The 13,466-nt window shown below is 45.8% G+C and overlaps 1 protein-coding gene across 1 annotated transcript in view; it reads left to right on the top strand.

Annotated features, from left to right (window-relative positions):
* The window catches only part of MICU2 (mitochondrial calcium uptake 2), a 91,750-nt gene that overhangs the window by 55,814 nt on the left and 22,470 nt on the right, over positions 1-13,466 (top strand). The window contains exons 3-7 of the mRNA XM_038762152.1: positions 1,409-1,440; positions 1,532-1,607; positions 4,893-4,940; positions 6,166-6,248; positions 10,649-10,714. Coding sequence (XP_038618080.1) covers positions 1,409-1,440; positions 1,532-1,607; positions 4,893-4,940; positions 6,166-6,248; positions 10,649-10,714 — 305 coding nt within the window. The remainder of the gene's footprint in view (positions 1-1,408; positions 1,441-1,531; positions 1,608-4,892; positions 4,941-6,165; positions 6,249-10,648; positions 10,715-13,466) is intronic.

Raw genomic sequence — 13,466 nt, 5'->3', positions numbered from 1 at the left:
CTGCAGTCGAGCTTCTCTAGAGCCTCTGATTTTATCCGTTGGGAAGTGGTAGTGGTGACCTAGGGAGAAGAAAATAAATCATGAAAGGCCTCAGGAGAAAGAAGGATTTTAAAAGGTGGAGAGAGCTGTGGACTGGCAGGTTTGAAGAGGGGGGAATTCCGGGCATGAACAGGGAGTGAGAAGTGGGAGATGTGAAGCTAGGAGAGAGGATTGGAGTCTGTAACTCCCTTTTTTTAAATGGTTTTTAAGTGATTACTATGTGCCATGCACTGTACAAAGCCCTGGGGCAGGTACAAGCTACTCAGGTTGGACACAGTCCCTGTCCCACATGTGGCTCACAGTTTTAATCCCAATTTCACAGATGAGGTGGCTGAGGGGCAGAGAAGTTAAATGACTTGTCCAAGGTCACACAGCAGACAAATAGCAGAGTGGGATTAGAACCCAGGTCCTTCCGACTCCCAGCCCCGTGCTCCATCCATACTGCTTCTCAACTCCTTGTGGGTAGGGATCAGGTTCATCAACTGTTGTATTGTACTCTCCCAAGTGCTTAGTACCATACTCTGCACAGTAAGCACTCAGTACCCCTGATTGATTCATTGGGAGAACTCAGGAATGAAAAATTCAGCACTACACAAAATGGATGATGAAATGAAGCTTAGAAGAACCCCTCTAGTTTGTTGGCTCACAGAAGTAGTTAACAATGGAGATAAGCAGTAATTAGATGAAGACGCGGGTCTGCCACCAGCTTTATGAAAGCACAGAGGAAAAGAGTGAGTGAGACACCTTTTGTGAGATTTCAAGTCCGATAGAGAGAGGGCTCCGAAACTCTAGGAAAGAACAAATGAATGAAAAACAATGTGCAGTGTTGTGGATGTGAAGGATCTGATTGCCGTGTTTGTGTGTGCCCACCTTTGTACTCGGATGGAAACTCCTGATGGTGGATTTGGCCTTGGTGCGGTAGTGTCTCAAAGGCAGGCTTGTCCTCACAGGCAGCTGGAAGGAGAGCAGGGCCCATTTCTGGACCTTTCTGGCCCAGTGTGCCATGGGGGCTCCCCAGACATTGCCCTGGATGTAGTCAGTAGGCTGTGTCATCTCTCCAACACTTGAGAGGCCACACTTGGGCTGCCCTTGCGTTGGGTCAGATTGAGGCTGGGGCAGGGATAGCATGCCGACAGCAGGCCTCACATGGCTCAGGATGCGCTGTCAGCAAAACTCCCTGGATGTCATACACTCTTAGAAACTTTTTCCTGCCTCCAGGAAGTGTTTAAGGAAAAAGATCGATTGTAAAATACTGTTTCATATTGGCATTTTCCTGGAATCACCTGAAAAACACAGCCACACTTGGTGTGAGAGTAAAACAGTTCTGAGACTTGTTACTGATGACGACTCTCCCTCTCCCCCTCTGTAGGTAAAGCCTTGGTCAGGAGGCTCTCCCAGAAGGTAAGAAGAGGGGGAGGATGGGGGACTTCTGAAGCTACATAGAGTTGTTTTCTCCAACTGATATGGTGTGCGCTTGTGTGTGAATTTGAAGGAGGTGGAAGGTGCCCTGGCATTTGCCAAGCGGGCCCGTCGAGGATCCAACTTTTTCCGAGACCTTGGAGATAAAGGTAAATCTTGACTTCATTTCGTTTTGGTACTGTTTTTGACACATGCTGATTTGAGATGATTTTGAAACCAGGGTGTGGGTGTGCCTGTATGTTTGTGTATGTGTGTGTGCATGCGTGCCCGCCAGCGTTCAACCTGTCAGCATCCAAGCAGGCAGGTCCTGAGTGGCCAACAGCGTTTCCGGCTCCTGCACCTCTGACCCGCTCTCTGCCTCAAGCAGCTGGTCCGGGATTGACACAAACAGCCACTGCCAGTCTGGCAGGGTTGTAGGTATCCAAGAAGCAACCAGGGAAGATTTTCCCATAATCTTCCCTGATAATAATAATAATGATGATGATGATATTTGTTAAGCATGTACTATATACGAAGGGATCAAATGTATGTATTTGTATAGATTTATTACTCTTTTTATTTTACTTGTACATATTTACTATTCTATTTATTTTGTTAATGATGTGCATATAGCTTTAATTCTATTTGCTCTGATGATTTTGACCTGTCTACATGTTTTGTTGTCTGTCTCCCCCTTCTAGACTGTGAGCCCGCTGTTGGGTAGGGACCGTCTCTATATGTTGCCAGCTTGTACTTCCCAAGTACACTGGAGGGATACAAGATGATCAGGTTGTCCCACGTGGGGCTCACAGTCTTAATCCCCATTTTACAGACGAGGGGACTGAGGCACAGAGAAGGTGTGACTTGCCCAAAGTCACAGCTGACAGTTGGCGGAGCCTGATGGGTGGGCCCTGATAGGACACCGTTTACTGCCTCCCAAGCCTGCTCTCCCTCAGTCAATCCAATCCAGTCTGTGGTATTTATTGAGCACTTACTGTGGGCAGAGTACTGTACTAAGCACCCGTGCTCAATAGCTGTTCTCCCTCCTATTTAGATTGTGAGCCCCAGGTGAGAGAGCAAAGCTCTCTGATTCTGGTTCCATACCAACGTACACCTCCTGGGGTGGGAGGATGGAGGGACTAAGCCTGGGTTGGGGAGGGGGAAAGGAGGAGGAGGAGGAGATGCTGGGGTTTGGGGGGGGTTGATGGGGAGATGCAGTAATGAAGGGGGGTCTTGGGCAGCTGAGTCTGCTCTCAGGGGAGCCATTGTTAGGGAACAATGGAGGCCCAGGCTCCTTCCGAGGAAGTTGAGAGAAGCCTCATTTTGCCCGATGGAGACGATAAGGCAGACAATAAAAGTGGACATGAAAGGCATGGAAACTCAATGGAGCGGTGGTGCCCTTTGAAGGCAGCAGCGGGGGTGTGCTGAGGAAGGTGATAAGGACCCATCCCAGAGTTTGGAACCAGTGGAGGAGTTGAGTAATCAGTCAATCAATCAATCAGTCGTATTTATTGAGCGCTTACTGTGTGCAGAGCACTGGGGAAGTACAAGTTGGCAACATATAGAGACAGTCCCTACCCAACAGTGAGCTCACAGTCTAAAAGGGGGAGACAGAGAACAAAACCAAACGTACTAACAAAATAAAATAGACTAGATATGTACAAGTAAAATAAATAAATAAATAAAGGAGTGACAGGATACCAGAGGAGCCTGGGAGCAAGGGAGCCAGTCCCTTCTAGACTGTGAGCCCACTGTTGGACAGGGACCGTCTCTATATGTTGCCAAATTGTACTTCCCAAGCGCTTAGTACAGTGCTCTGCACACAGTAAGCACTCAGTAAATACGATTGAATGAATGAATGGGAAGAGGTAGTACGATTTAGCCATGACTGGAGCTGAAGAGAGGAGAAATTGCAGTGGAGAGGTGAAAAGCATCCCAATTCCAGCTCAATAATTCCAATTCCAAAACTGGAAAGTTCCATTATCTGCAATAACAAGTTCCACTTTGTTTTTATTTTGAGGGTTTTTTTTTGGTAATTCTCTAAAGCTAAGAAAATGATCCAAAAGCTGGATTGTCAGTAATATATGCTTTTAAAGATAATTATGTTTTAAATCGGAATTGGAATGAAATGCCCTGTCAGCGAGCCCCGGTGGTGGCTAGGCATTGGTCTACACCCTGCCCAAAGCTGACCCTCAGCATCTGCCCTTCCGTGCCCCACAACTCTGGATCCCTGACCTCCAGCTTGGGGCAACCCACGCCCCACCCACCCAGCTCGTAGCTGGCGGCTTGACTTGGTAAGGTTGTCTGTTAATCTGGTCATTTGGTAATTTTCACAGCTTTTCTGAATATTTCTTTCATTCATTCATTCAGTCGTATTTATTGAGCGCTCACTGTGTGCAGAGCACTGTACTAAGCCCTTGGGAAGTACAAGTTGGCAACATATAGAGACGGTCCCTACCCAACAGCGGGGCTCACAGTCTAGAAGGGGGAGACAGACAACAAAACAAAACATGTAGACAGGTCAAAATCATCAGAACAAATAGAATTAAAGCTATATGCACATCATTAACAAAATAAATAGAGTAGTAAATATGTACAAGTAAAATAAATAGAGTAATAAATCTGTACAAATATATACAAGTGCTGTGGGGAGGGGAAGGATATTTGATCGCCCCCCGCCAGAAACACCTCCACAATATTCTGTGATTCCACTGTTTGAGCCTATTCCAGATTCCATTGTTTTAGCGTATGCCGTTCTCCGGTCCATCTCTCCAACACCAGTTTCTCTGCCGCTTGTTCTCAGCTGCCGGCCTCACCGTGGACTGTAGAGTCAATCCCTGTGGGCAGAGGCGGTCTCAGTGAGGGCTTGGTGGGCTTTCTGCTGGCTTTTCTCAGCTGATGGGGTGGGAAGAAGAGCGAAGGGAGAATGGAATCTTAAAACTAAATAACGATTGGCTCCGAATCCTTGTAGTTAGTAATTTCAGGCCCCATTGTAATCACTCTTTACATTAAATCTAGGTAGAAATAATGCTATTACTGCATAGTGACAGTGATTAACCAGCGGCTTGCCTGTCTTGTGGTATAATAAACTTAGAAATAGACTTGAAGAGTACCACGTCCATACGAACAAAGTTTTCAAATCATACTTCTTCCCATCTCCTCTGGTGTATCTAGAAAGAGTACTATTTGGACACTTGTTTGCTGTCCTCTGACTTTGTTACTCAACATTTTTGCTCCGTCCCTCAAATGGTGGTTCTGCCCGAAAGCCCCACCCTTTGGTGTGCGAAGCTCACTGTGAGTTATAAAGATAAAAAAAATGATCTCTGAAAGAGTATGCATTCTCACGAAAAAAGTTTTTGTGAGATTTAAAGTTTGGAATTCATGGTTGGTGGTTTCGGCAACTGTTTTCTTCACTCAAGACCATTTCAAATTCACTTTTATGCTTTTTCCTCCAGGATTGATTTCATACACTGAATATCTGTTCTTGCTGACAATCCTCACCAGTGAGTATCCAGATTTTCAAGTTCACATTCAGGGATGCCAAATTTGCATTCTGCTCATTGTATTCAAATATTTCATTGTAATAACAATAACAGCATGGCTTAGTGGAAGGAGCACTTGCTCGGGAGTCAGAGGACGTGGGTTCTAATCCTGACTCTGCCACTTGTCTGCTGTTTGACCTTGAGCAAGCCACTTAACTTCTCTGTGCCTCAGTTACCTCATCTGTAAAATGAGGATTAAGACCGTGAGCTCCATGTGGGACGACCTGATTACCTTGTACCCACTCCAGAGCTAGAACAGTGCTTAGCACATAGTAAGTGCTTAACAAATACCGTCATTATTATTATTATTTTAGTGCCTGCACTGAGCCCAAACACCATGCACACTCCAGTGTCTGGGTTGAAGTCTGTGAAACATCTCTACGGAGAAAATACCCCCACCAGCATGATGGAGGCCAGGCCCATGTGCACTTTTCCACCACAGCCAAAAAAAACAAGGGACCAGAGATGATCCCTCCAGGCTAGGCTCTTCCAGGCTAGACACTTCTGCTAACTGCCCATTTGGATGTGAAGACCCGAGCCTCCTGTGGTGTTTTTATTATTAAACAATCAGTCAATAGCATTTATTGAGTGCTTATTGTGTGCCTTCATTCATTCATTCAGTCGTATTTATTGAGCGCTTACTGTGTGCAGAGCACTGTATTAAGCACTTGGGGGAGTACAATAGAGTGGGTAGATTTGTTCCCTACCCACAAGGAGCTTACAGACTGGAGGGGGAAACAGACATTAAAATAATGTACATCATTTAGATATATACATAAGTGCTGTGGGGCTGAGGATGAGGTGAATATCAGTTGTTTAAAGGATAAAGATCCAAGTGTATAGGCAGTGCAGAGGGATATGGAGTAGGGGAAGTGGGGGCTTAGTCAGAGAAGCCCTCTTGGAGGAAATGCAATCTTAATAAGGCTTTGAAAGTGAAGAGAGTGGTGGAGGAGCAGAGCGTTGCAGGCCAAGGGGAGGATGTGGGCCAGGGAAGGGTGGTCAGATAACAAGATCGGGGTAGAATGCGTAGGTTGGCATTGGAGGAGAAAAGCGTGCAGGCTGGATTGTAGCAGGAAATCAGCCAGGTAAGGTAGAAGGGGGAGAGCTGATTGACTGACTTAAGGCCAATGCTAAAGATTTACACTTAACATTTACAGAAGTTTGCTTTTTTTACCACGCACTGCAGGACCGCAGACTGGATTTCACATGGCCTTTAAAATGCTGGATTCAGATGGTGATGAGCGGGTTGACAAGAGAGAATTCTTCAAGGTAAGCAGGCTTGAGCTCATTTAGTCCATTTCATGAGAGTTCTCCAAAGAGTACATAGAAAATAAACTTCATAAGCACTACATGTAGATTAGTGAATCTGTTTGTAAAAATGAAAATCATCTTTGCTTCAAGTCTGACTTATTCCAAATCCAAAAGCAGCAATTCTGGTGCACCAGGGTAGAAGCCGGGGGACAAAGCAAATGCTCAGGATGCTTCTCCGCTTGCCCCTTGCTGGGAAGGGGAGTGGTGAGCTGTCAATCAACAGTATATAATGAGCACCTACTGTGTGTAGAGCACAGCACTAAGCAACGTGGACAATAGAGGTAGGAGACATGATCCGGGCTTGGATTGTAAGCTCCAACAGAAACTGAAATTGCAAGCAGCTAGAGTGGAGTCCTGGTGAAGGCTACTTAACTGTAAATCTTTTTTGGAATCCAAGGGACGTTTGGGAGCTGGAGGCTCCAACAAAGCCATCGCAGGACCACTAGCCAGTTTGGGGATTGGCAGGTGCAAATCCCTGAAAAGTGAGGACCACCCGGACAGTCTCCTGGGGAATCAGTCAATCAATCAGTTATATGTATTGAGTGCTTACTTTATGCACAGCACTATACTAAGCACTGAGTACAATATGATAGAGGTGGTAGACACCTTCCCTGCCCACAACGAGCTTACAGTCCAGAGGGAATCTTCTGGTTGCCCTCAGAAAGGTGGCTGGGCCAGGAATCTGCCTCTGAGCACCAGCCCTTCACTGAGGAACCCATCTGTCCTTCCCTCCATCCTGTTCTCTTGCTTCTGTGTATGTCCTTAAGTCAGCAAGGCCAGAGGAAAAACTTGGCCCTGGCCTCTCCCTCAGCAGGAGGGAGCCTTTGGCTTCCAGTTATAGAAACCTGGGGCCGACCCTGAAACTAGGGGAGTCCCCCTCAGTGGTTTGGAAGTGATCAGCATATGTGTGGTGAGTCACCCAGCTTAAAAATTATTTTCTGATTTGGAGAAGTGAGCTCATTTCATTAGCTGATTTCTCTGAGTTCCCAGTGGGTATAAGACTGAAGAACCAAATTAAGTAACCCACTTCACCATCCGGTTCTCAACCATAAAAACGTCTACCTGTTGAACATATCTCCCGCCTGCTGCTCTTCCCACCCTTACCGCACCCCACCATTGATTCTCTATGTTGCAAGTGATAAGCTTTAGGGGCCTCGAAACAGAAAGCTAACACATCAGGTGAATCCTGAGAACAATCACCAAGGCAGAAATAGGAGTACTCTGACTTCTGAAATATCTACAAATGGAAATATTTTGAGATTCCTTTGTTGCCTTTCAGAAATCGCTGTAGTTTACAAGTGCGAACAGCTGGGACCAGTGTCTATGTTAGTTTATAGACCCTCGCACACTGACTTCCTGTTTAGCGAAGGACCCCAAAATACGAAAGAGTAGCCATGATCCTTCCTCCTTCCTCCTTTTCCCTGTCCTGCTCGTGCAAATAGTGCTTAGGGGGACTGACCCAACCTGACAGAGAGCTAATCGGGTTCACCCATACCCAGATCAGGGGTCCAACCGCTTGGCTGGGGCAGGCCAGGCACCCAGGGCAATTTCTCCTTTGCCCCTTACTGCCAGGGTGAATGCTTCTCAGGGTGGCTTGTGGTCATATCTGCCCACAATCCCCCTGCAGCTCTTTCAGTGTCCCTTTTCTTTATTAGATCCATCTCTGAATCTCCCTAAAAGAGTTGGGAGACATCTGTGAAGATGTGGTTTAAGAATCCCTCAACCCATACAGCTTTTCACCAGCCAATAAAATCTGCATTGGCCTCACATCGTTACTACATGCAGCTGCCATTGCTTTCTCCCCTCCTCTCCCTGTGCCCTTTTCTCTATTCCCTTTCTCCCACCCCGACTCATCCTTTCCCTGCCCTTTGTTCCCCTCTCCTTGTCCCCCTTCCCTTGCCCCCTCCTTGAGCTAGGTGCTATTTTCAGTAACCACGACCATTTATTTTTACCAAGTTCTTAGCACAGTGCTCTGCGCACAGTTGCTACTCAAAGACTAAGATTGGTTGATTGATTGCACTAATTCACTGATGTTTATAAATGTTTGGCAGTGACAGCATATCAGATTTCAAATATTTTCGGGTCATTTAGTAAGTATGTTTTAGACTTTCTCATTGTTGCATATATTCATTACAGTGGCAGGGAGCATTGCCTACGCACGCCAGTGGGACCCTGGCTCTTCAGCCTGGTTCCTGACTACAGCACATATTCTATAAAGTGTCTTTTTTTGGCTATCACACAGTCCAGTAAGAAAATAAGCAAAGGGAGTCAGGAGGCCCCAGGCAGGTTATTTTTAGATTTTGCTGCACAGGATAGCTTGTGACTGGGTTTCAGAACCGGGTTCAATTAGTCCCAGTTGAAGTAGCTAAAATTAGTTGCAGAATCGAGTGTTGAAAATCCTTAAAAAAGATCTTTCCTGTGAATGTTGATGGATTAGTGGACAAGAAAATAAGAGCAAATTGGAGTAAATTACTGTCCTCAGAGAGAAGGGAGGCAATTTGGCCTAGTGAAAAGAACACAGAACTGAGAATCGGAAGATCCAGGTTCTAGTTCCAACTCTGCCACTGACCTACTGTGTGACCCTAGGACAAGGCATATATCTTCTTAGAGCCTCAGGTTTTTCATCTATAAAATGGGGCTAAGATACTGTTCTCCCACCCTCTTAGATGGTGAGCCCCAATCCTGTTGTCCTGTATCGGTCCCAGCACTTAGCCCAGTGCTTGGTGCATAGGAAGTGCTTATTCAGCACCATTAAAAAAATAACAGCAGTGAGGCGGGAGAGTGGTGGAATAGATAGGAGGGAGAAGTGGCGGAGGGTGGTCCTTTGAAGAACTAAAAACATGAAGGGTGGTCGGAAGGGGAAGGGGCTGAGTTTGTCATGTGCCTAGGGCCCCGCGCTGACTACTCCGCCTGTGGGCCCTCCCCAGCCAAAAATGGAGGGTGTTGGAGGTGGATAAAAGGGAGGGGAGGGCAGCACAATCCTGAAACAAAAACAGGGCAAGGGGAGTCAATAATAAGTTACAGGGGGAGGTCAGGCGAATCCGGAGGAAAAAATTCCATTTAAATGTTCGGTCTGAATCCATAATGCTACTTCTGGGCTGCCTTCTTTACCCACAACTCCCTTCTTCTTTCATTTTGCTGCCCATTTGAGGATTGAAACAATGACCCTGAAAGGTATGTATGTCATATTTAGTCCTAGTGACTTTATCCAAAGTCACTAAACCGGGAGAGCTAGAATGATTTTACTCCTGTAGTTGTGGAAGCACTTGTTGGAAAAAGGTCAGCATAAAAAGGCAGATGTGGAAATTGTGAGTTCAGGCGCAGGATGGAGTCATGTCTGTAGTCTTGGGCGCCTCTTCTGCCCTCCACACACTGGGTGGCATCAATCAATCAATCGTATTGAGCGCTTACTGTGTGCAGAGCACTGTACTAAGCGTTTGGGAAGTACAAGTTGGCAACATATAGAGACAGTCTCTACCCAGCAGTGGGCTCACAGCCTAAAAGGCATGGCATGGGGCATGGTGGCATGGTGACACTATAGACTTGTGGGAAACTGGCTGCAGAACGGCAGTCCTACGGACCTGCGGGATCCTCACTATAGAAAGGGAGCGGAGCTCGAGAGCAGAGCCCAGCCGGGCAGAGGGAAGGGCTCCAGTGAAGGAAGGGAGGGAGGGAGGGAAGGGACCTGGGACAGGAATTGTGGGGTTCTGTGGACTGGGAAAATAGCAGGATTGTGAAGTCAGAGTGGTGGTTTGGAGTGAGGGCAGGTGAAAGGCTGGGAAAGGGAGCGGGGAAGTAGTGGAGGCTACAGGAATTGAGAAAGACAGGGTGGAGTGAGGGAAGCAGGTGGAGGGAGGGAAGTTGATGGAGTTGATCCCCAAGTTGATGGAGGGGAGAGATGAAGACTGGGAGGTGGCTGGGAAGAACCAAAGATGGGAAAGGAGGACACCAGGGAGAGATTAGAAAACACTAAAGCCTGTGAAGATTTCATGGGTTTCAGCCAGTTTTTAAATTGTCAGAATAAAAGGACTAGCCGGGGGAAAGCCTGGGTAAAAATAAGGAAGTTAAGCATTAATTCGATTAAGTCAGAGGTTCTGTGGGTATTCACCAGCTTTCTTAGGAAAAACTGCTTGGTATGCATCTTTCTGAGGCAGTAAAGAGAAAGAAGTATGAATAAGGAATCCCTTTTTTAAAATCAATACAGCTTTTATGGTATCTGTGATGATCAAATAGTTGGTGAATAATATGTAGTTTCTAATGGAAAGCTTCAAATCAATTATTCTTGTAACCAAGTCACAGACAAACTGTTAGAAATTATCATCTGCCAATTCATTGTCTTAAATTTCATTTTATTTCAGCTTCAGCAAATTATTAGAAGACAAGAGGATTTGAAGGCAGCAGCCAGGGATGAGTCCATGCTTATGGTATGCACTGATGAACAGTTTACTGGATTTTTGGCAGAATCTGGAGACTTTTCCTGTTTAGAATCATTGTCAGAATGTAGTTTGGTGGCTGGGTAATTTTAGCCACAAGCATGTAGGGCTTGAAAGGTAGAGGGTTTGCTCTTAAACTTGGAAGGTAGGTAATGTAATAGGAAAAGTTAATTGAATCTCCTTCAGCGGCATCTTGGAGTGATCACTGTGAAGCCTCTGCTCCAGGAACGTTAAAACCTGTTTTTCAAAACAGGAAAGCAGCTTCCAATGTGGTACCTGTGCTTTATGCTGCTTTCCTGAGGAAGCTGGAAGGCTGGATGAGTAACTGAGCCCCAGCGCACCCCACCAGCCAAGATAGGCAGGGACCATGAAGCAAACAATAGCTACTCTTCTTTTACCTCATCAAGAAGAAAATCTAACCTGAGCCAACGGTGGCTTTCCCCAAGCAGTTGCCCTCTCCTCGGGCCCTTAGCTCCAGAGAGGAGGATGGACAGACTCTCAGTTACAAATTCCCCTTTGCAAATGGTCAGAATTCCACAGTCGCTTTGGAAGCTAGGTCACATTTTTGTTTCTAGACGACTCCCTTGAGATGGCAATTGTCAGTGTTAGAGATTGTCTTATGATCTAAAGCATGCCGACAAACAGCACTTTTATTTTTATGCACCTTACAAGCGCTTCGTTTAAAACATCCTCCCTTCTGCGGTATTTTTAGCTCATACAAGACCGTGAACTTTCCTTATCACTGAAAAAGTTCAACATTCTGAATTAATGAACTAGTAAGCTTTGACCAATCATAATTAATCTGAGTGAAAGCAAGAATAACCCTAGGTAATGAGTTAGATTCTGAGAGAGAATTAAAAGTCACATATAGGGAAACTACATTGAAATCAGGCCATTAGAAAATCTAAAAGAAATTCCTGTAATAAGAAAATCAGCATTGCTTTTCATGTGGCAGGATAGCCCCAGATATAAAATATTTTTAAGTAGAATCAATGCTGTGAGGGATCTCATCAGCTAAGCAATTTTTATGTCTTGTTTTTTTTCCTCACTTCGGGGTAAACCTAAGCGCTTAGTTGTACTTCCCAAGCACTTAGTACATTGCTCTGCACACAGTAAGCGCTCAATAAATATGATTGATTGATTGATTGATAGAAGACTTTTTATTAGCTTGTAAGGTCCTTAAGGGCAGGGGCTATGTCTTTAGCTCTGGTTGTACTCTTATAGGCACTAAGTAAACAAGATTGGTTGAATTTTGTTTCATTTTATCCCTAGACATGAAGTGCTGCTATCTACCATGTGGGTACCCAAAGTATTTCATTTTTACATTCCGTGGATCATGTTACTGGTCCATGAGATGACAACCTTATTGAGCTTTTGTAGAATTGCAACCCAGCAACCAAAATTTTCAACTTGAACCTGTAAAGTCAATTTGCCAGTAAGCAACACTAAACAAAGGCCTGCTCCCTGCACTCCCACCACCCGACGTTCCCCCATCATCACCTGGTTTAATGCTCCTCCACCCCCCCAACTCCTCCCATGCACCATAAAGGCAATGGTAACATTTTCAAAGGTGCTACATCTCATTGTATTGCTTGTTACAGACTTGTTTATGAAAAATGTTTCAGACAGCTAATTATAAAAGTGACTGGGCTTATGTTTACATTGAAAACTGAAGAATTTCAGAAAATTTTCTGCTAGTCTTTTCTAGACTTTGGCATACATACACCTGCATATTTAATTTGTCGGCGAATAGGGCATACGATCTCCGGGCATTGAGGGCAGCTAGGTTATGGTCCTGGAGATGACCAAGGTCAGTTTGCATCGGTAGGAAACACTATTGTAGCTGAAGCCCCCATCTCAGGGGCCCAGTGTTGTTTGCGGTGGCTTTTCAGACTCTTCCTTTCCCGGTGTGTTTGTGGAAACAGGCTCCCCCTTCCTAACTCCTCCAGGCCAGATTAGAATTTCTGTGGCCGGCATTCCCGGCCGCTCCGCTCTTGACCTCGTCATTTGAAAATATCGTTCATTGTTTCTTTACAGAGTTTTTCCTGCCCTGCTGTTCACAGTAGCCCCATTTCAGTTACTCGGTGTCCAGTGGGCATCCATTTTCCTTCAAGTCCAGTCCTGGGTCACTCTGGAACACTGTCGCCATGGTGATGCATTTTAGGACTTTGTTTTTGGCTATTCTGTAGCATCACGCTTCGGGGGACTGGCAGATAGAGTCTGGCAGTGATATGGCATGGAGCAGGGTGTCCTGGTGTTGCACCACAGGCCTGGTCCCGCTGTCCCCGTCCCCTCCAGCCTAGGGAGCAGTTTCACCGCAACGCCCTGAGCCGCGCTAACAATTTTCCGTAATCTCCCGTTCTATCCCTCCTCTCAGGTCACTGGTCACTGACCCAGTGAGGCTCTCCAAGACACAGTCCCAAACATTCAGTCCCATTTTTTAGGCGACAGGCACAGAAAATCAGAGGGCTCGGTTATGGATATAGATTGGCAGAGCCTGCAGGAGGCAAAACCAACCCCCACTTGAAAAAAAAAAAGCCCAGAACTAAGGTGTTCTTTGTGGTGCTAATTAGCTTCATTTTCCACCCAACGAAAGGGGGATTTATCACAAGGATTTTTGTCACCATTTTTCCAAATTAACGGGAAGTGGTTTGTTTTAGCCTGTGCCAACACGGATGTTTGAACGTGCGGATGCAGGTGCGTGTACCGGATCAGCCTGAGATTCAGTAGCTGCCCTTCTCTC

Source organism: Tachyglossus aculeatus, chromosome 20 (genome assembly GCF_015852505.1).
Source record: "Tachyglossus aculeatus isolate mTacAcu1 chromosome 20, mTacAcu1.pri, whole genome shotgun sequence".
In the NCBI taxonomy this organism is placed as follows: Eukaryota; Metazoa; Chordata; class Mammalia; order Monotremata; family Tachyglossidae; genus Tachyglossus; species Tachyglossus aculeatus.
The sequence above is the reverse complement of the archived record's forward strand: the minus strand, read 5'-3'. Positions and strand labels throughout refer to the sequence as shown.